A 23,667-nucleotide genomic window follows, 5' to 3' on the forward strand; every position below is an offset into this window, starting at 1 on the left:
TGCATGCTTAAAGACCACAGATATCCTGAGCAGCATATCTGGGGAAAATCAAAGACCGCATGCACATCAGTATTATTAAAGGTTGGCATCTACAATCAATAATAATTTGTAGATGGTGTTTGTCATCGGCTAAATATTTAGAAATTAAATGCCATCATTACTACTTATTTGAGAAAGTTTGTCGTTTTAGTGGTACATTTCCCATTGAGCACTAAAATCAGAGACTTGCTCAGTAAAGTGTGTAGTTTTATTAGCCCACAACAAAATATATACCCCGATGTTCTGTTCATTATCACTAGAAATGTTAAATGGGCAAAGCAAGTTACTATCAATATGTGCATTGTCCAGTCAGTGGGAAAAACATATAGCACCATGTTTATGTGAACATTCAGAATGCATTCAAGATTGTACCTCACCCAGATCTTAAGTTAGACCACATCTCTTTGCATTTGTTGCCTGCACACAAACCACTTCTAAAAAGATTTAATCCTGTCGCCAAAAAAAATAAGTGTGGCCAGAAGTAGCAACCTCAGTGCTGCATGATTGCACTGATTGGAACCGAACCTGTTTAAAGCTGCCACTTCATACTCATCTTATGTATAAAGACCCAAGATGGGTGTGGCAGGTCATATAGACCATCACTGATTTTAAGAGTAGAAACATCAGTTTTGATGAAGGGAATATGTCCCTGCTGCATTCACTGAATCCTGTGCCCAGTGTGATGCACTATTTCCGACTATTTCCATAACTGATGCGAGGAGAACCATTGCTAGATTCAACATACTCAAGGCAGCAATTCCAGTTGTTATTCCCAGTCGTCTGTTTAGAGAGTGCACTGCTGAACTACCAGAGTTCTTTACTCACATTTTTAACACCTACCTAGCCAAAGCTACTGTCCTGAAATGCTTTAAATCTGCCATCACCATCCCGGTTCCCAAGTCACTGAGTATTCTGCCTTAATGACTATAACCTAATTGCAGCAACCCCCGACATTACAAAATGCTTTGGGAAACTAGTCACATTGCAAATCAAGGCCCTTATTCCAACTAAATTAAACCCAAACCAGCAGACCCATCACCATTGCAGATCTACTGAAGATGCCATGCTGCCTCTGTACTACATCTAACCCCCAACACACTTGTTTATTATGTTAGAATGCTGAATGTAGATTATAGTTCAGCATTTAACACCATAATCTTGCAGCAACTGGTTGAAAAGCTGTCCTCAATACTTTACTGTGTAACTGGATTCTGGACTTTTTTGATCAATAGACTGTAAATATCCTAGATAATGCCATCGTTATACAGTGATCCCTCGCTATATCACGCTTCGTCTTTCGCGGCTTCACTCCATCGTGAACTTTAAATTTAAGCATATCTAAATATATATCACTGATTTTTTGCTGGTTCATGGATTTCAGTGGACAATGGGTCTTATAATTTATGGTACATGTTTCCTCAGTTGGTTTGCCCAGTTGATTTCATACAAGGGACACTATTGGCAGATGGCTGAGAAGCTGCCCAACCAGAGCACGTATTACGTATTAAATAAAACTCCTCAATGATATACGATATGCTTCCCACGCGGTGCTTCGCATGCTTGAAAGTCCGAAGAGCACGTATTGATTTTTGATTGTTTGTTTTTCTCTGTCTGTCTCTCTCTGACTCTCTCTGACATTCTCTGCTCCTGACGGAGGGGGTGTGAGCAGAGGGGTTGTTCGCACACTGGAGGATACAGACGCTCCTCTAAAAAATGCTGAAAGACTACCTTCACATTGCTCCCTTCCTTGCAGCTGCTTTGTCCGGCGGTGCTTCGCATACTAGACAAACAGACCTATTGATTTTTGATTGTTTGCTTTTCTCTGTCTCTGACATTCTCTGCTCCTGATGCTCACTCCTTTGAAGAGGAAGATATGTTTGCATTCTTTTAATTGTGAGACGGAACTGTCATCTCTGTCTTGTCATGGAGCACAGTTTAAACTTTTGACTAAAGGGTGTTATTTCATGTCTAGAGGGCTCTAATAATGTTAAAAAAACGTATTTAGAAGGCTGCAAACAGGATTTCTATGCTCTAACTGCGAAAATATTCGATTTATAAATAAAGAATCCTACTTCGTGGAAATTTATTTATCACGGTAGAGTCTGGAACGGATTAACCGTGATAAACGAGGGTTTACTGTAATTTTGAACTCTGGTGCACCGTAGGCGGTGTGCTGAGCATACTGCTTTGTTTATACAAAAATACCTGTTGGACCCACAAAATATCAAGCATAATCAAAAACGCATAAACAGCAGCATATCTGTTTTCTGAAGAGGCTGGTAAACGTTTCTCTAGATACGCTATTGAGAGCATCCTGTCATGTTGTGTTTCGCTGTAATATGGGTACTTCACAGTTAGTGACTGGGGAACCCTGCAGTATGTGGTAAAGATAGCCCAGTCCATCATCCACATTTCAGTACCCATCATCCAGAGTATTAGAAGCATAATTAATGACCTCTTGCCCTTTTCAGTTTATGTATTTTGCATATCAATGTCCTGTAGAAACAACTGTGTAAGTGCAGAATAACAATGAAAAACATACGTAAATTAAGGCTGAATACAGCTGAGGTGAGGGTTCGGGCATCAGTCTTGGGTAGTACACTCACTTTTATCTTGTAGGTACAACAATCCATCATCCAATGATGATTTATTTTTTAACGTTTATTTGTCTGGTAAGTTTGCATTAAAATTCAAATTAGGTGCTCTGGCAACTGGATATGTGTAATTGTAAGTGAAAACAAATTAACAAAATGCCTTTTGTCTGTCTGTATTGTGACAAAAAACATAAAATACCCTGAACAGGTTTTTTTCTGCTACTTAGCTTGAAATTTAAACGGAAAGACGCACCTCAATCCACTGTCAGTTGAAGGATGAACAAGGCAGACAATGATCAAATAGCATTAAGGAAAGGTTGATGTTCTTTAATATGGGCATCATTTAACACACACAGTCAAATTAAGTACGCAGCTCCTGCTAATGAGCAAACATTATACCCACGTTTGCAGCAGGTCTCCAAGATGAAGTGCTTCTGGAAATGTAGAACAATGTAGTTAAGGGCTAGAAAGTCTGATCTGCGACATCAGGATAAGGATTTTCTAAAACGGCTGCCAGATAGGTCATGAAGCAGGGCAGTCTATAGAGGTGATTACAGATTAGACTAGATAGACTTTATTAATTCAGTGGGGAAGTTCAAATGCATACAACAGCGCAAACAAAAAAAAACAAAGAGTACATACTCATGGGACAGATAATACATCCAATCAGTTAATAGATAAATAATTACTTAAGTAAAAAATTTAAAACTTAATGAGTACATCAAGTGAAAGCATTGAATTGCTTGTTAGCAGTGAGCAGAAAAGATACCCAGAGGCACTTAATAGTACACTGTGGAGGAATGAGCTTGTGCCTCAAAGTGCTGCAAGAGAGCACCTCCTGGAGGGGATTTTTCATGATGGCATCCAATTTTGCCACCCTCTTCTTTTCTACAACAACTTCCAGTGTGTCCAGGGTTCACCCTGTGAAGGAGCAGGCTTTCGTAATAAGTTTTTTTTTTTTTTTTTTTTTTTTTTTCTCCTCTCCAGACTTTGCGCTTCTTTTATGTTCAGGTTACTTCCCCAGGAGACTTCAACTTAGAACACCACACTTGCTACTATGGGACTTGCAGAACATTTCTAGCAGCTTGCTGCACACATCAAAAGACCTGAGCTTCCTTAGCAACATACAGCGAATACTGGAAAATTGTGTGCTAAAGTAGTGTTTTAACTAAACTTGTTTCATATTTAAGGCTCACTTTAAGCCTTGGTTCTTTTTGACATTTAGAACTTGATACAGCCAGCATTTTAACTGTTCTGTTAGCAATGAAATGTGTTGCTTTATGCTATCTACACTTTTCATTGCACAACTTGAAGTTGTACTATTTTCTGGTTAGCAGAAGTTTGTTTTTTTAGCTAAGATACTGCCCAAAGTAACCCATGTGCCACTGTTTAATACATACAATGTTTGTTTAAAATGAAAGCTGTTTGAATTCTCTTTGTAGTATTTGAAGATGCACAGAGATCTGATATGGAGTTAGTATTATCAGGCTTAACTTGATCTCTCCTCTGTAGGCTTATGGTTTGAAAGGGATTTCATCATTTTAGTAAGAGAGGTTGGGAGCATGTACTGATACAGCACCTTGCCACACCCAGCACATGACGAACCACTTCAGGATCCCAGATTAGGACTAAGCACAGTCGTGCAACGGGTGACCCCTCAGCACTACACTAATTCGAAAGGAGTGGAACAGGGTGAGGATTTTTACTGTGGCTGGAGTCCCAATCCTGCCACCAACCCCCAAGTTTTCCCTGCAAGTTGGAGGACCTGCTTGCAGGCTTGATGCTGGTTAATGTCTTACCCAGGACAGAGAAATTGCAGGTGAAGGGTCTCGCTCAAATGCTTAATGGAGTGGAATCATTTTAGTAAGACTGCAGGTTTTTTTTTGTTTTTTTTTTATATATATAAAGAGCACAGCTCACTTTTGTATTTCCACCCATTATTATTATAATTCTCACTGTGGTGCCAGCTATGGCCATTTCAGGTTCATAGTGACATAAGCAAAGCAGGCAGAAGTGGATGCAAGGTAAGAAGCAGCCCTGGAGAAAACAATGGTCCATTGCCGAGTGCACTTGTACACCCCCATTGTATTAAATTACACTCAACGATGAACCTAGCATATTTGTGTTATGGATGTATAATTGTAAGGCATAATAGATTTTTTTTTTTAAAATGCTGATAGTTTTAATTTGAAGTAAATGACAATTCTTGGTAACCTGAAGTACAGCATACAGCATTCAGTAGCAAGCTGTATTTCTAGAGTGTGCAAGAAATAAACCCCGAGATACAGCTCTAAGTGTTAAAAGGAAGTTTTCTGACACTTGCTGTAGATTATTAATTTTGTATTAGGTCAGAAATACAGGAAACTGTACCAATAAGGAAGTATATACATTTTTTGTTAATTACCTACAAATATTTTATTATTTGGCATGGGTTTGATGGTTTTAGATGTCTCCTTATAATTATTTATAATCATTTTTTAGAACTGCTGTAGTCAGTGCAACACAGTAGATACTCCTAGTAATAACTGCTGTCATTATTGTACAGCATTTAGTTTTTTTTTATACATATATTAATCAACAGAGAAAGACTTTAATGTGAAAGTGAAAACAGATCTCTGCAAAGTGGTCTAAATCAGCTACAAATATAATACACAAAATAATTGATCACACAAGTGTTCACCCACTTCAAGTTAGTATTTAGTTAGATGAATCTTTGGTATACATCAAACTAAATCTCTATTTCGTTAGGTCTCTATCAGATTTGCACATATGGGCACTGCAATTTTACTGCCAATATTCTTTCATCAATAGACTGTATATTCTTTCATTTTATTCTTTCATTATTCTTCAAGCCACAAATTTTTAATTGGACTGAGATCTGAACTTTGACACTGCCTCTCTAGGACTTTAACATTGTTGATTTTATGCCATTCCTGTTTAGCTTTGGCTTTATGGGATTGTTAGACAGGTCTTGATGGTGAACAAATCTCCCAATGTGCAGGTCTCTTGCAGACAGCATCAAGTTTTCCTCTAGGGTTTTCCTTTATTTAGCTTCATTCTTTTTACCCTCTACTCTTGCAAGCCTTCCAGGGCCTACTGTATATAAGCATCCTCAGAGCGTGATGCTGCCACCACCATGCTTCATAGTGGGGATGACATGTTTTAGATAATGTGCAGTGTTTGTATGATAGCAGACATCTTACTTACTCTAATAGCCAAAAAGCTCAATTGTGGTCCCTTCAGACTATTGAGCCTTTCCCAGCTGATACCAGAATCTCCCATGTGCCTTCTAACAAACTCTAGCTGAGATGTCAAGTGTTATGTAGCAGTTGTTCGATGCACAATCTTAGCTTCTGTAGCTCTGTAATTGTGATGAATATTTAGATGTGAATTAGGCTTCTTTAATAGAAAAAAATTGAACAATGGTCACTTTGAAGTAACTGGAGATAATGCCATTGTACAGAGCTAGTAGATTTGAAAGCTGACAGCTCAGTCCATATTTTTATGCCTGCTATTTTACCTAGTTAGACATCTTAAGCCATTGCTACTCATGGAATTTTTACAATCATTTGAGGTTTTATTTGCCAAGTTAGGTATTGTTCTGAATAAAACTCTGGCAGCATTAATATTTTGATCTGTTTAGTTGGATTAAAAATTGTGCCTTCAAGAGAGCTTTCTTATGAGCTTTAATACTTTCAGTCCTTGCAGACTGATTAATTTGTAACCTTCTTAAATTCCATTTACGTTCCTATTTGCATTTTTTTTATTTAAAATGGTAAACTATTTTTAAATTCACTCTGATTACCTTTTTTTGAGAGGATCTACTTCATCTAATGAGTCTCAACAATAATACTAGTTTTCAGGCATTAGGTTTTTGTTTATGAGAATTCAAGAAACTGGAATCTAAATAATAGTGCATTAAGCTGGGTAAAAATATCAATTTTCTGCTTAATCCTTACTTTTCGTATAAATGATTTGATATTGATTCTTAAAGTCTCAAGATTGATCTCCTGAATCTTTATCCTTCTCAATTAGCATGTGCACATTCTATGCTTATCTTCATTTTTGGTGTCCGATCTAGTAGATGTTGTTAATGTGTCTGTTATGGCTTTCTTCGGAAAAAGCACTTTACTATCTCATGGGTGCCTTCAACACTTAAATCAGATGTGTTAGTATGGATTCAGACATTGTGTTGGTAAAAAAACTGGATAAAAGCAAAGCCATATACAGTGGGGCAAAAAAGTATTTAGTCAGCCGCCAATTGTGCAAGTTCTCCCACTTAAAAAGATGAGAGGCCTGTAATTTTCATCATAGGTATACCTCAACTATGAGAGACAAAATGAGAAAAAAAAATCCAGAAAATCACATTGTCTGATTTTTTTTTTTAAAGAATTTGTTTGCAAATTATGGTGGAAATAAGTATTTGGTCACCTACAAACAAGCAAGATTTCTGGCTCTCACAGACCTGTAACTTCTTCTGTAAGAGGCTCCTCTGTCCTCCACTCGTTACCTGTATTAATGGCACCTGTTTGAACTCGTTATCAATATAAAAGACACCTGTCCACAACCTCAAACAGTCACACTCCAAACTCCACTATGGCCAAGACCAAAGAGCTGTCAAAGGACACCAGAAACAAAATTATAGACCTGCACCAGGCTGGGAAGACTGAATCTGCAATAGGTAAGCAGCTTGGTGTGAAGAAATCAACTGTGGGAGCAATTATTAGAAAATGGAAAACATACAAGACCACTGATAATCTCCCTCGATCTGGGGCTCCACGCAAGATCTCACCCCGTGGGGTCAAAATGATCACAAGAACGGTGAGCAAAAATCCCAGAACCGCACGGGGGGACCTAGTGAATGACCTGCAGAGAGCTGGGACCATAGTAACAAATGCTACCATCAGTAACACACTACGCTGCCAGGGACTCAAATCCTGCAGTGCCAGACGTGTCCCCCTGCTTAAGCCAGTACATGTGCAGGCCCGTCTGAAGTTTGCTAGAGAGCATTTGGATGATCCAGAAGAGGAATGAAACCAAAATAGAACTTTTTGGTAAAAACTCTACTCGTCGTGTTTGAAGGAGAAAGAATGCTGAGTTGCATCCAAAGAACACCATACCTACTGTAAAGCATGGGGGTGGAAACATCATGCTTTGGGGCTGTTTTTCTGCAAAGGGACCAGGACGACTGATCCGTGTAAAGGAAAGAATGAATGGGGCCATGTATCGTCAGATTTTGAGTGAAAACCTCCTTCCATCAGCAAGGGCATTGAAGATGAAATGTGGCTGGGTCTTTCAGCATGATAATGATCCCAAACACACCGCCCGGGTAACGAAGGAGTGGCTTCGTAAGAAGCATTTCAAGGTCCTGGAGTGGCCTAGCCAGTCTCCAGATCTCAACCCCATAGAAAATCTTTGGAGGGAGTTGAAAGTCCGTGTTGCCCAGCAACAGCCCCAAAACATCACTAGAGGAGATCTGCATGGAGGAATGGGCCAAAATACCAGCAACAGTGTGTGAAAACCTTGTGAAGACTTACAGAAAACGTTTGACCTCTGTCATTGCCAACAAAGGGTATATAACAAAGTATTGAGATGAACTTTTGTTATTGACCAAATACTTTTTTTCCACCATAATTTGCAAATAAATTCTTCAAAAATCAGACAATGTGATTTTCTGGATTTTTTTTTCTCATTTTATCTCTCATAGTTGAGGTATACCTGTGATGAAAATTACAGGCCTCTCTCATCTTTTTAAGTGGGAGAACTTGCACAATTGGTGGCTGACTAAATACTTTTTTGCCCCACTGTATAAGCTGTGCAATTCAGAAGTTAATTTGTCAAATTTGTTGTGTTACAACATTACTTATTTTTCCCTGACGTCACCAATAAACGTAATCTCAGTTGACATCCAAATGAGCAGAGCCTAAACAGTCTTCACAGGAGATGGCAAATCGCTCCAAGCTTCTATTCAGTTTGCCTTGTGCCCAAAGAATAACAATCTGTATCAGCTTTTATCTGTAAAGATAAGAAACCCCACACCGTTGTTGAAAATGAGGGCTTTTGACAAATAGTACATGTTTTTGAACTTCTATATGCTATACCAAAAAGAAACAAATGATTGAAATTATTATACTTAAGCTTTATGAAGATCTTAAGCAAAGCATCGCCACCTTTCTCAGGTCAGTGGAGCGATTAGCCCTAACTTGCAGCTGATTCCTATGTGACAATCAGATGTCACTACATTAAAAATGACTCTGCACCTGTGGCAAATGTGTTCCAGACAAGCGCGTTGCATGCCAGTCTCACTGGCAACAATCTCACTGCTTATATACAGAGCTGCTGAGATGACTGGCTGTTGTTTCAAAAACCTTTCCAGCATTTCCCATGGATTGAGCAATCGTATAATCAGATCAATCACAAGTCTGTGTGTTGGCAAGTTAAAAAAACGTTAATAAGCATGCTGCTAGCTTTAAAGTGAGTGTGTGCGCAAAGGAGCCGACCTGTAGTAGCTCCACAAGTTGAACCGCATGCATCATATTAGTGCTATTATTAGTCACGATGGCTTGTTCTTTTTCTTTGTTCCTTTCATCCAACTGCATTTGTGTCAAAAAGCATCATCTCTAGATCCTCATTTTAAAAATGCTTCCATTTTGTCTGAAGGGGAACTGCGAGGACACATTTTCGAGACATGTTAATGTGACTGCTACAAGTGAGCAACTGAACATATGTGTAACTTGTAGAGTTATAGAAAGACATGTCTTCCCACTTTATCTTTAATTTCAACTAATTCAAGATTATTTTAAATATCCAATAGGGGAATAAATTTGGCTAACGGTTTAGTTGAAGGTTGTCTACATGGAGATTTATAACACACAAATACATTATTGAATAACTTTATTTAAGAAGCAATATTTGATTATTTTATAATATATCATCTTGTGAGTAATAATATCAATCTATCATCTATCTATCTATAAGCCAAATACCAATGACTCACTCATCATGAAGTGTCCCGAACCATGAGGACTTGGGACTTGAAATTTGGAATGTAGGTTACCCTTGGCTCATAGGTGTTCACTAAGAAATGGTTTTAAAAATTTTGTGGTCCAAACGCGTGCTGTCTGTATGTCTGTCCACTTTTCACGAGAGAATTACTTAAAGGATTTAGATCTGGTTGTTTTCTTTAATTTGCTTGAACTTTATGGATGATTTTGCAACTTCTCTTATCACGCCAAGTACCATAGTTTGCTTGCAGTACCGATGTATTTATGCAAATCCAACAGAGTGGCTATGGTCCGAGAGCAGGGGTGCGGGGCCTTCCTCATTCACTTGCCAGCCTCTGTTCGAGCTAGTCTACATCTCGCCATGTGTTGGAGCGATACCTGTTTGTTCAACAGACATTATCATCTACAGATTGTTAAGGACTAACGTTTGACATTTTTTGGAGAGAGATCAGAGCTCCATGTGTTTTAGAGGGTAGCTGCTGATTGGCAGAGATATCTCAGCAATGTGCTTTTCTCCCCACGCAGGGAACGCTTTCCCGTCAGAGCTGAATATGATCAGATATAGTGCCATTGTCTATTGATTTTTAAAGTTTGTTCTGTTTCATTACTATGTGGGCAAAGCCAAGGGGTACAGCTAGTGTTTTATAAAGTAGATTCCATTGCATTGTATTAAAACAAAGAGCACCCCATAATATGTGTGGACTCTGATGTAGCCATACATATGTTATGTGAATTTTGAATGAGTGCAATGCTGTAAATTTTTTTTTTTTTTTTTTTTGAAGTAATATTTTGTTCCACATCTTCCAAACACTGATGTTAATTATTCATTGCTAATTATTTCTTCTTAAATGTCATTCCATGCTTATTCATATGTTATAAAGTCACTATATAGACACCTTTCAAATAAAGTGTTACTGAAAATTGTCACAATATATTAATGTTCACTGTTCATGGTTAAGTAATCTGTATAAAAAAAAAAAAGAAGCCAGCACTTTTTTTTTTTTCTCTCCAGTGCCTCCCCCATAAATAAACCTCTTTTATACTGTGCTATTTGTTCATTGTTTGCTGTTAGGAAAACGATCGATGTTTGTGAGATTTCAGTAGAAGTTTGATTTCAAAGAATCGTCTTTATTTGATGTTAATAATATTGACTTGTAATTTCAGGTGCCAATGATTTTGGTTGGCAACAAGTGTGATTTAGAAGATGAGCGAGTGGTAGGGAAAGAGCAGGGACAAAATCTTGCAAGGCAATGGAACAGCTGCGCCTTTTTGGAATCTTCTGCAAAGTCCAAGATTAATGTTAATGAGGTGAGACTTTTTTTTGTGTCACACACTAAGGCTCATCTAAACAACTTGTACCTTTTGTGTTCCAACTTGTTTTTTTCAACGTCCTTTATAGTGGCTTGAGCTAGAAAAAGAATTGTTGTGCTTATATCTAAAAAGATGTCCGCTAAAAAAAAAAAATAAATTTCCTGCAGTTAATATATACTACAGAAGTTACCCCATCTATGGGTATGCATGACTAAGCCTGTGTTTGAAGGGTTATTACACAATTTTTATATTGTCTTTTCTACAGATTTTCTATGATTTGGTTCGACAAATTAACAGAAAAACCCCAGTACAAGGCAAAATTCGCAAAAAGCCAGTATGCCAACTGCTCTAATGCCCAAATGTACTGTAGCTCTGAGCCAGGTAAGTAAAAACACAAAAAAATACAATTGGCTGAAATGAAATGAATTTGAACCCTCTTAGTGTCATTAGTCATGTTTTATACTGTCGCAGAAACCTAATGGATTACATAGTCCATTCCATATTGTAACATTGTATAAGAAAAATGGTTAAAAATGTCATTGGGAGATTGTTATATAATACATAGTTCTTCCACTTCTGAAGTTAACCTTTTACAACCTGCAGTTGATATATATAGTCATAGCACTGCACACAGTATGAAATCAACACATGAAAAACTACTTACATAACTATTAATCTGATGGAATAATGACATTAACCCACCATTCAAAATTGGAATATAAAGTGAAATGAAAAAGGTTCATTTGCTGGTGTAAATAAATATGGCCAGCCTGTTGAGAGTGTCCTTGTAAATACACTTTATTGCATTGTACGGTCATACCAACATGATTATTAGAGTGGCTTGGTATAGGCCTTAGGTCACACATGTCTCTTATATCATGTTAAATATGGTATAATAGAGTCAAGAGTTTATATAATTGTGTTAACCCATATTATGTTTTTCATACCCTGTTGTTTGTGTCGTAAATCTTGTCCCCAGCCCCCAACAGCATGTGAAAAGTATGTTAAAGGGCAATACACAGCACCATCTAAGATTTTGCAGACTTCCTCATTTGACCTGTTATGATTCTGCACTGGCAGTGGTACTCTTCACAAGCTAGCAGGTCATTTGTTTCTCTTCCCGTTAATTTGTCAACAGCAGTTGTAAATTCAATAAGTGTAGTTCTCTTGATTTGATTAGTGTCCATTTTCTACAAAGAAGTTATTAATAAGATATGTATATGTATTTTTTATTGTCTTTTGGAGATTAAAACTAAACTACCAGCAGTGGTACAAGGAGTAATTCAGGGAGCACTTTCACTTCTATATCAGTGCTTTACCTGGACTCAGAAGTAACCACGAGCTGCGTGTTTGTATGTATTTCATTATTCATTCACTGACAGTCCCATTGCCATTGGTTTGTTCAAACATTCAGGTTGTATTTTTTTTTTTATGTCGGTCTGTCTGTTCGTCTCTTTGATCTGATGTTATAACCGTTGTATTTGCTTTGATGATCCAAAGACAGCTAATTTTATTTTTTTATGTCCCTTTTTGTTTCCAGGTCTGATAAACTGTTGTTTCTCAACAGTGCCAGCATTCCAACTTTACTAAACCTAACATCAAATGGACTTTCCTGTGGTGATACCCTATGACAATGGATAATAGCTACTACGTCAGTTTTTGCACATAGATAACTGTAATCACTCTCCAGTGTCACAAAGAAAGATATTTTTACTTATATATAAATATAAATATATATATATAATAAATAAATATATATATTGTTCCTGTATGCAAAAAAGAAAGATCCAGAGTCTACATTCAGTATTATTGCTAATGGAGGTGCCCTCCTTTTACCAATGTTGTAAATGTAAGAAACTGATGTAAAACTTGGACCAGACTGTCTGGCAGGTATACTTTAATATTCAGAAGCACCACTGTTCGAACTAAACATAACTGAAAGTCCAAAGAGCTCCTGTCTAGACTCCATAATAGCAAAGTTTGCTCCTTGTGGTAGTCATTTTCTTTTCCCTTTCTCCTTTTCTGCATTTTGTAAAAGAACTAGAAAATTTTCATTATACCAAGATGCTTTACTGCAAACTGCTATTAATGATTTATTTTACTTAAGTATAACCTGTGGAACAAAACAATTAATTTTTTTCTTTTGTGTGCATATAAAATAGCCAATGATCTTCTGTCACTATAATATTGTCTTTAACCTAAGATGTTGCCTTCAAATATGAAAGTTTTCAGGATAAACAAGACAAATGTACATTTTTTGTTTAAATAGGAAACAATGTTTATAGGTGTTTGTACAGTGGGGGTCCACAACAGGGAGTCTATTTAAAGTTTTTTTTTTTTCTCCTCCTTTTTTCTTTTTTATTATCCCAGAAAATTATCCACCACCTTTAGTTTGTAAATTGTTCTCCGGTGCTTCTGCAGCTGTAGATTCTCACTGTAATTCCCCTGCTTGCTCATGCATATGTTGTAAAACCAAATATACCAACCGGTTAGTAAATTGCCTGTTAGTAATTCTGTTTCTCATGTGTAATATTTGGATCAAGATGTTTCATGGTGGACAAGTACTGTGGATGTCAGTAGTGAATGTTGGAACTAATTTAAATCATGCGTAATTGGTTTCAGGGCACAGAATGCAGTATGTAACTTTGGCTGATTTTGTTTTTTTTCTTTTTCTTTTTATTCTTTCTTTTATTATTTAAGAATGCCTTGTTGCTTTGTATGCATTAACTCCTGGATGTAAGGATCCTGTGTAAATCAAGTCCAGAGCCACAGTATTTGTAATGCAACATCTGCTTTGAGGTGGCCAAATGTAAAACTAAAAAAGCCTTAATTAAAGTGGTGCAATTTTGTATAACCTAGCATCTGTAGTTCAATAAATTTGGATTGCCATGCAAGGGCTTGCAGTAAAGATTATCTGCCACTTGAATGTTTGTGTATTTGTTTTAACAGTGCTAGTAAAATAAATATTGGTTTAACTTTTTAATTGAAATACTTTTGTGCGTTCTGCTGTGAGTGACTTGTTTCATTAAATTTTGTAATGGGAGTTACCTACTTCTATAGCCACGTAGTCGGCTCACAAAGGGGATTTTGCTCCTCATGTTTACTGCAATCATACGACAGGGTCAGATTTTGTAATAAGGTGAAATTGTTGAGTAAATGCAAAATTACGTGTGACTTTGTCCAAAAATGAAAGGTTTTTAAAGCGTAGGTTTTAAATTAAATAGTGCATTTTCTTTTGTATGAGAAATAATTTTTTATTAAACACTGGTCTTTTATCTGCCTTTTTTTTTTTTTTTTTTTTTTGTCAAGTATGAAAGTTTACCAGAAGGTTACAATTAATTGTGCATTGTGATAGTGGGGAGATGTGGATTTGCACTGGTTGACTCTGCTGCCTCACAGCTTTAGGAAAAAAGAGTTTGGGTGTTGGCCTGATCATTGCCTTTGTGGCCTGTGCACCTTCTGCCTGTGTGCACACAACTTTTCATGTGGGTAGTTTAGTGTTCCTCCCACATTTCAAAGACATGTACTGTAGTCGATTGGGGACTCCAAACTTGGTGACTGTATATGTATGACTGAGTCTGTCCTATGAGAGACAGGGGATTGCTCCTGCAAGGATCTCATTGACACAAAGAATAGAATGTGGTGTCCCTGTGACCTGGACATATGTACAGTACTTGGGTGGAAAGGACAATGGGTGATAGTAACAGGAACTTTAGAATGATACAAATGCACATCTGTTCTTTTTTTGTATTTCAACTATTTCCATATATTTGAACTACAAAACGAAAATCCTGAGTTGTAATCTATTATGTGACAGCTACCAATCTGTAGATAATATGAAATAATTGTTGTAATAAGTAATTGTCATGGGTCATTATCACATTATCTGTGGATAATCAGTAGGGGTGACAATTGTTTTGGAGCCTACAATATGATGATGATGATGATGTTATGTGTATGTTTATTTGGTACTGCAGTTCATTACTACAGCACAATGCAATTTATTATTTTTATTTTTGTGTTAGGAACAGGCCATTCAACCCAACAAAGCTTGTCATTTCTATCCACCTAATTTCTCCAAAATAACATTGTTGAGTTTTGAAGGTCCCTAAAATCTTAGTTCGTTTTTATTTGACTGAAGTAAAAACTGAAATCATATTGTCAATCAATTAAAATCTTAAAAATAAATAAATTCATTCCACTTAAATGTTTCTTTAGTTGTGAAATTGGATTTCATGTATTTTGCTGGTCTCCTCGTCGTTACCGTTCATAACTAACACACTGGTAAAGTTTAACTTTGGGCACATCCATTTGTGATAAGTTGGGTCCAAGGATGACAATATTTCTGTTAAGATTCTGAGATTGCAGTTCTGTACTTTCATTTTGATTTTGATCATGTGATTATTTTTGTGTTGTTAAGAATTACTTATAAATGCTTTGAAATCATTTGTTTTATTTGCCCAGTACCTCCTGGCTCACCATTATGAGAAAACCCCCAAAATTGATAAACCGTTCATCTCATGTTGATAGCAAGACATTAAGCTTTTTGGGACTGTTTTGACTGTCTAGACTCCCAATCCCCTCCATTTTTGGACTATATTTTGTGCAGAAAATTGCATCCTTAATAAAGAGTCTTCAGCAAAATTAATCGGAAGACATTTTACTCTAGTTTACAGCAAATATCTTGACTTTCTGCTCCAACTCATTTATTTCTACTTGGTGACACATTACATTTTATAGTGACATGAATGGTTTATTCTTTTTGAACGACTGTTTTCATTGAATCATGGGGATTATGAGCATGAACAAATCAGTTCAGTAGAGTGCCACAGAAGTGCTAAAATGCATGCGTGATGCCATCAGCACCTTTCATTTAGAGCAGTGTTTCTTAAGCTGTGGGTCACAGACATTTCTGTGATGGACTGCAGCATAATTTTGTGGTAAAATTTAACCAGGTTTGTCGAAGCACAAATTCTGTATGGACTGATGAACCGTTTGCAACCTGTCATACTATTTATTGCTGTGCAGTATGTATGTATGTATTAACTTGTATGTTAAATAATATGTATATTTAAATCGTATGTTAAAGTTTTCCTGCTGAGATTCACAGAGAGCTTTCCTTTCCGTGGCACTAAAATAGAACAAGTATTCCTATCTCACAACCAGAGAAGCAATCAACCTGAGAAGATTTACAGCAAAGACACATATAAGAAAGGGGGAGAGGGGGGAAATGACAAGCAGACGAGCTTATGAAGTGAAGGGATTGCGGCGAAAGTTTGAAATGTCAAAATGAAAATAGCAGGTACGGCCCAAGGTTGTGACATTTTTCAGGGTTTTGTGAGGGGTGGGTCAATATAGTGCCATGGCAGTGTTTTATACAAAATTAAATTTCAGTAATCATGGACAACTGCCCCTTTCCTCAATATGTGTTCACTTTAATAAAGCTTAAACTAAACATTTCCACTTGCAGTGATAAGCCTCTGAAATCTATACCTATTTTGAATGATAATAGTTTTTAGGTTCAAGACCCATATGCTGTCTTATGTGGAGTTTGCATGTTCTACCCAAGTCTGTGTAGGTTTCTTACTGGTACCTCACTTTCCTCTCGCAGGCCAAAGGTACGTTGTTAAGGTGGATTGGCAATGTGGAATTGTTCCTAGTCTTTGTATGTGTGTGTGTTCATTTTGTTATGGGATGGCATCCTGTCCAGAGATTATTCTTGCCTTGCACCCTGTTATTGCTGGAATAGGTTCCAGCTGCCCCATGACTCTGCTCTGAATAAACATTTGGAATAAGGATAAACAGAGTACTGTTTTTTTTTTTTTAATATGTTAGTCTCCAACTTTTCTCTTTTAGTAATATGTGAGAAAATATGCTTGCAAGAAATCAAAAACATTTCCTTTTTTATTATATAGCCATTGTTTTTTGTCTCCTTGTGACTCTGTCGCTCTGATAATAATCCTCTTCTTGGGTCCCAGTATGAGACTGATTTTTTAATTTGGGTACTCGAATTAAAAAGTTTAAGAAACCCTACTTTAGAAATGTAAAGCATGTGTGTGATGCTGCCAACCTTTTTTGTTTAGATGTTTCGAAAGTATTTCCTGTTTAATTCATGATTTGTTCTATTGAGAACTAAACCAATACAATATAGTAACAACCACACATTTATATTAGAATGTATTATTTTGTGCAGTTATTGGAATTATTTTAAACAGAGTGTAATAACAAACTAATTTTATCAACATAATCTGCATCATTCTTAATTAAAATAGCACAACCTGTACTGTTATTGTATTTAACATAATATAAATTCATTAGGCACATCTGATGCTGTGTTCTGCTGTTAAATCAGGTAATACTTTCAAAAAGTACTTTAACTTGAAGTATATTGTCAAGCAAGTACTTTCTTTTACTTAAGTAGAAAGGTCAATGGGGTACTTCATCTTTTACTAGAGTACATTTATGCTTGTTAATTTATACTTTACCACTGTTTTTGTACTTGTGAGCTGTAATTTTGTGCTTACCCTGCTGGAATTCTGTAAGTATTAAAATGTAACCGGTGTCTCCTTTTGCACACACTGCAAGTGATTTTCTAGATACCACCACAGTATAAACCAAACAGATTTATTAAATGTTTATTAAATTTTCTCTGGGTTCATGCAGGTAGATAAGCTTCTGACTTCCCATCATTGCCTTGTCATAGAGTCCATCTTTCTCATCTAAATAGTACCAGCACTTTATGAAGAATCAAATGTTTTAATGTAAAATGCTACTTTAAAGGAGTATTCTGACTGCCCCTTTGTGCAATTTTTATTTGTGTGCCTTTGAGCCTGTGTCTCGTGTAAAGGTCAGGTCCGAGTTGGCTTTGATTGTGTGGTGTTCTGCATGTGGTGGGTCAGTAGGTCGACTTTATTATCCCAGAAGGAAATTTGTTTGCAGCAGGAAAGAACAAAACATAAGGCATTGTTAGACAGACAGACAGAAGAAGCTTGGTAGATATGTGCCCACTGTCACTTCCAGGTGTGTATTGTGTCCTTGTGTGCTCAGTTGTTTCCTTATCAGTATGCTGCTGCTGGATTATGTGAATTTCCCCTTGGGATTAATAAAGTATCTATCTATCTATCTATCTATGTATCTATGAGGGCAATCCCAAAAGTAAGGTCTCCAAAGCGGTGGGGACATAGAGAAACTGTTCGTACGGCTGTTGGCCACACTGTTGTGATTGGTGCTTCCTCCACTCCCAAACAAGCATGTGCGGCTTCGCTGGGATGCTCAATCTTGGCTTGGCAGCCCTTGAAAATGGAGCTCCGGTTGAACGCTACCACCAAGTGCGAAGTTCGCGCAGGAGACCGTCAATTTCCGACGAGACAGTCACGAAGGTTGAGGAAAACATGCGTAAAGATTGGCGGTTGGAACTTCATCACCCACCCACCCTATAGTCCGGACTTGGCACCCAGTGACTACCGCCTGTTCCCTAAGTTAAAAGAACATTTGTCCGGAAGGCGATTCTGCTCCGACGAAGAGGTGAAAGATGAGTTTCAACACTTCCTGAAGGACATGGCGGCGAGCTGGTATGACATAGGCATTCTAAAACCACCACAGCGTCTACAAAAATGCTTCGACCGTAATGGCGATTATGTAGAAAAATAAATAAGTCTTTAACCTTTAAAATGATGTAAACACTATAGAAATTAAATGGTTGTATTTAAAAAAAAAAATAGGAAACCTTACTTTTGGGATTGCCCTCGTATCTATTTATCTGATTACTCCTTCATATTTCTGTGAAATTTATTTGGCACGCCTATCATTGGATCCAATCATGTTTTGCTTTTGCTGTCTGTCTCTTGAATGTACTGTCCACTTGATGGCCCCTTTTTTTGAAACTGACGATTTCAAACAGAAAGTACTTGAGTGTGGTAGGCAGCTTATCAGCAAGTGTTAGAGACTGCTAATTTCCTCTCCTCCCCTGTGGCCTTTTTCATTAGTGATATTGCATTCTGCCTCTGTTTCTCAATCTGATATCACTGAGAGAGCAATTGCATGCATTTTCTAGGATAGCTAAATGTGCAGTCATTGGAATAAATGCAGGACACTGTTAGCTGGTTCTTTTGTCTATTATGTTAACTGTAATATGCTTTCAGTTGAATCATAATTGAGAATATGGCACTGAGATGCTTATCAAGTTCAAATTGGTAGCTAGGATGGTTCACTAACAAATTCAGAATAAAGTGCTCCATGAAGTATGTGCAGCTTGTGGTTTTGAACATGTGAAGGGTATTCTGAGCACTGGATGTACTTCTTTTTTCCGCCCCACAAAATTAAATGCACTATATTTTGGTATTTAATAATTACAAAGTGCCTCCTTTCGTGGTCTGTGTGTGTAGCTTGACCACCCGTGATGGTGTTGAGTTAAGGATCAGATCATCTCCATGTTAAACATCTCCTTTCATACGACTCAAAGATAGACTGATATACTTAAGTGAGGCCCTTTGTCTTAGCAACTTCCTGATCATTGACACTGCAGTAGGATCAACACTGGCAAAGTGAGGAATGATCATCCAGTGCTTTCTCTAAAGCTGAGGAGTCTGCCTATGTAACCTACATGGTACAAGTGAAAGTAGTTTGTGAACGTAATACAATACAATACAATACAGTTTATTTTTGTATAGCCCAAAATCACACAGGAAGTGCCGCAATGGGCTTTAACAGGCCCTGCCTCTTGACAGCCCCCCAGCCTTGACTCTCTAAGAAGACAAGGAAAAACTCCCAAAAAAACCTAGTAGGGAAAAATGGAAGAAAACTTGGGAAAGGCAGTTCAAAGAGAGACCCCTTTCCAGGTAGATTGGGCGTGCAGTGGGTGTCAAAAGAAGGGGGTCATTACAATACAGTACAGTACACAGAACAGAACAATTTCTCAATATAGTAAGAAATAAAAAATATAAATTTTAGAAGTACAGAGCAGAATTTGACAGTAGATGATATATCCCATAATAAGATTTGGATTTGTATAGAGTCCTGGAGACCTCATCCTTCAAGCTGCCTCCCCCATTTGGCCATTCCACAGCTGAAACAGTGCTGGGCCAGCCAATCCGATGAAAGGACTCCTCTCTCCCACGATTCCTGCGATCCTCCATCTGGGATGACTTTTCCTTAGGCAGGCAAAACAACTTGGCAGGTGGGCCATGGCACCAAGTGCCACATTTGAGTACCGAGAAGAAAAACAGAATAAGTGAGGGTTAGTATATAATTATAACTGTCATGTTACTTATGTTTAAGTGCTAATGACTAACAACAGAGATGCAGTCTGTACAGTTAATCAGCAGCTCTAGTCAGGATATGCTAAACTGAAGTAGTGAATCTTCAGCCGGGATTTAAAAGCTGAGACCGAAGGGGCATCTCTTATAGTAGCAGGCAGACCATTCCACAGTTTAGGGGCCCTGTAACTAAAAGCTCGACCTCCCACTGTTATTTTATTAATCCTTGGAATCATAAGCAGACCGGCATCTTGAGATCTTAATGTGCGCTCAGGTTTGTAAGTCATGATAAGTTCAGACAAGTAAGCCGGACCTCGACCATTTAATGCTTTATATGTTAAAAGAAGGATTTTGAAATCTGCCCTAAACTTAACCGGGAGCCAGTGTAAGGATTTAAGAACTGGAGTTATGTGTTCGTATTTTCTTGTTCTTGTAATAATTCTCGCAGCCGCATTTTGTATTAACTGGAGGCTGTATAAAGAACAGTTTGAACATCCAGTGAACACCGCATTGCAGTAGTCAATCCTACTAGAGATAAATGCATGAATTAGTTTCTCAGAATCCTGTTTATTTAAAAAGCGCCTTAATTTCCTAACATTTCCTAACAATGATTTTATTATTATTCTTTGTGTCAAAGCATTACTATATTTAGGTTTTTTTTTGTACTTGAACAAACTTTTGTACAGTGCATTTTCATCTAAGCAGTTATATTTGTAGTAATATTGTAGGTGAAATTCTCACTTGCAAGTCCAACTAACACATAATGTGTTGCCATTCTCCAGCACCATAAATGAAAATAGTAACACTTGGCTCACCTATCCTTGAAGTGCCACTCACGAAATACAACACCCCAGGTCGCTCTGCCGAGTTGGCAGTGTCCTTCACTGCTAATTGATGTCACAGAGACTTTGTTTGTAACGGACATTCTGCATGCTGCTGCTTCCCATGCTAAAGACCTGAAGCCGCCGGAATTCTGCACCTCCAGTTCTTCGTCTTGGCATTATGTATTTCTTGATGTGCATTCTTTTTTGGTTGTGATCAACAGCAGGCAGAATTTATTGGGCAGCTATTAAATGTCTTTGTTGTTTTTTTCCCTCAGATTTAATTATATTTAAAAAGCTGGTCTTTTTTAGGACAACCCCTGTGCACAGATCTTTAGGTCACTGAACATCCAATCTTAACAATAAATGCTCAGAAATTTTTCTTATATATATATATATATATATATATATATATATATATATATATATATATATATATATATATATATAAATGTGTGTTTATGTATGTATACACACACAAACACGCACACAGTTGTGCTCATAAGTTTACATACCTGGGCAAAATTTGTGAAATATTGGCCATGGTTTGGAAAATATAAGTAATCTTGCAAAAAGCTTTCTTTTAAATTAGGGAGTGTGCTCAGGTGAGACCATTTATTATCACATAATTGTGTGTGCCCTTTTTAAATCATAACTAAAATCATCCAAATGGGCTTGATCAAAAGTACCCTTGAATGTTGGGGCTGATAATATACACACAAGTTGACACAGACTAAGGGTAATTAAGGGAGAGTGTCCACACCAGTAACCTCTTTGACTGTAATCAGTGTCTGTTTATAAATAGTCAATTTAAGTTCATGCAGAGCTTTGCTGGATACCAAGTCATGGGGAAAGCAAAAGGACCTGCGAGAAAAGGTTGTTGATTTTTATAGCCTTTCACTGATTTATACAAAAGATATTTGGAGACTTGAAAATGCCTGTCAGTAGTGTTCAGGCTCTGATTAAAAAAAAAAAAAAAGGATAGTTAAGGGTTCTGTTCTTACCAAGCCACGTTCAGGTAGACCAACCTAGATTTCAGCCACAACTGCCAGGACCATTTGTTGAGCTGCCAAGAAAAACCCAGAAGCCACTAAAGCTTAGATAAAGGCTTCTCTGCAAAAAAGTGGTATTGCTGTTTCAAGATGCACAATAAGGAGGTACTTGAACTAAAATGAGCTCCACTGTCAAATTGCAAGAAAAAACAGCACACTTACAATATGCCAAACAGCATCAACACAAGCCTCAAACCTTCTGGAGCAAAGTCCTTTGGAGTGATGAGACCAAAATTTAACTTTATGGTCACAACATAAATGTTATGTTTAGAGAGGATGCAACAAGGCACGTAACGAAAAGTACACCATCCCCTACTGTGAAGCATGGAGGTGGATCCCTGATGTTCTGTGGGTTTGTGAGCTACAGTGGCACAGGTAACCGTCTGTCTCCTAACACCTAAACTCCCCTTTTCAGGACACCATAATATTGGGACAATTGGTGTCACAGGTGTTTGTGATTACTCAGCTGTGTTTCATTGCTTAAAATACTTTGGTGTGCTGCTACCCTTTGGAGGCTGTAGTTGCCATTGTTCAAAATGAGTACAAAAGCTGTGCCAATGAAAGGCATAGAAGCCAGTATGAGGCTGAGAAATAAGAATTAAACCATTATAGACACCAGTAAAGCCTTAGGATTACCTAAATCAACTGTCCAGAATATCCTTAAGAAAGAATGCACTGGTGAGCTCAGTAATCGCAAAGGAACTGGTAGGCCAAGGAAATACCTTCACTGCTGATAACAGAAGAATCCTCACTATGGTAAAGAAAAAGCCCCAAACGCATGTCTGATAGAAACAGTCTTCAGGATGCAGATGTGGATGTGTCAGAGACTACTATCTGTAGAAGACTTAATGCACAGAAATACAGAGGCCACACTGCAAGATGCAAACCACTAGTTAGCCATAAAAACGGAATGGCCAGATTACAGTTTGTGAAAAAGCACTTAAAAGAGCCTGCCGAATTCTGGAAAAAGGTCTTGTAGACAGACCAGATAAAGTTGAACCTGTATCAGAGTGAAAGGAAGAGCAGAGTGTGGAGATGAAAAGGAACTGCATAAGATCTAAAGCATATCACCTCATCTGTTATACAAGGTGGTGGGGGAGTTGAGGCTTGGGCATGTTTGGCTTCCACAGGTATTGCAACCCTTATCTTCACCAATGCTATAACTGCTGATGATGGAAGTGACCAGACTTCCTAAACCTCTGGTGACACAGTTGCACAAGCCTCTGATCAGACTCATGCTGTATTACCAGAAAAAATATATATATCTGCTGGATTATTCAAAACCATATTATTAGACTATTTACTTTCTTTTTACTTTGCAGTTATTTTTTTGGGCAGTTGGCATGACACATGAGTGATATCCCTTTTATTACACAGGTGAAGCTTTGCATTCACTGGAATTAACAATGTTTGAGCCCCTGCAATGAAATTCTTGGAGGTCAGGCTCATTATTTGGAATGTATACTTTAAAAAAAAAAAAAAAAAAACGGATTCTTTATTTCCACCTTCCCATATAAGTCGGTATTTTACCTTGCCCTTGATATTAGTGACTTGTGTGAGGAACAGCTGGTGTCCTTACCCAGCTGGGATGC

At 37.5% G+C, this 23,667-nt stretch overlaps 1 protein-coding gene across 2 annotated transcripts in view; it reads left to right on the forward strand.

Moving 5' to 3' along the window:
- LOC114655946 (ras-related protein Rap-1b) overlaps nt 1-13,931 on the forward strand; it is a 197,437-nt gene extending 183,506 nt beyond the window's left edge. For both annotated transcript variants that reach the window (XM_051933540.1, XM_051933548.1), the window contains exons 7-9: nt 10,802-10,945; nt 11,214-11,329; nt 12,489-13,931. In XM_051933540.1, coding sequence (XP_051789500.1) covers nt 10,802-10,945; nt 11,214-11,300 — 231 coding nt within the window. In that variant the 3' untranslated portion in view covers nt 11,301-11,329; nt 12,489-13,931. The remainder of the gene's footprint in view (nt 1-10,801; nt 10,946-11,213; nt 11,330-12,488) is intronic.
- Nucleotides 13,932-23,667: the final 9,736 nt, after the last annotated feature.

Source organism: Erpetoichthys calabaricus, chromosome 1, assembly GCF_900747795.2.
Source record: "Erpetoichthys calabaricus chromosome 1, fErpCal1.3, whole genome shotgun sequence".
NCBI lineage: Eukaryota > Metazoa > Chordata > Cladistia > Polypteriformes > Polypteridae > Erpetoichthys > Erpetoichthys calabaricus.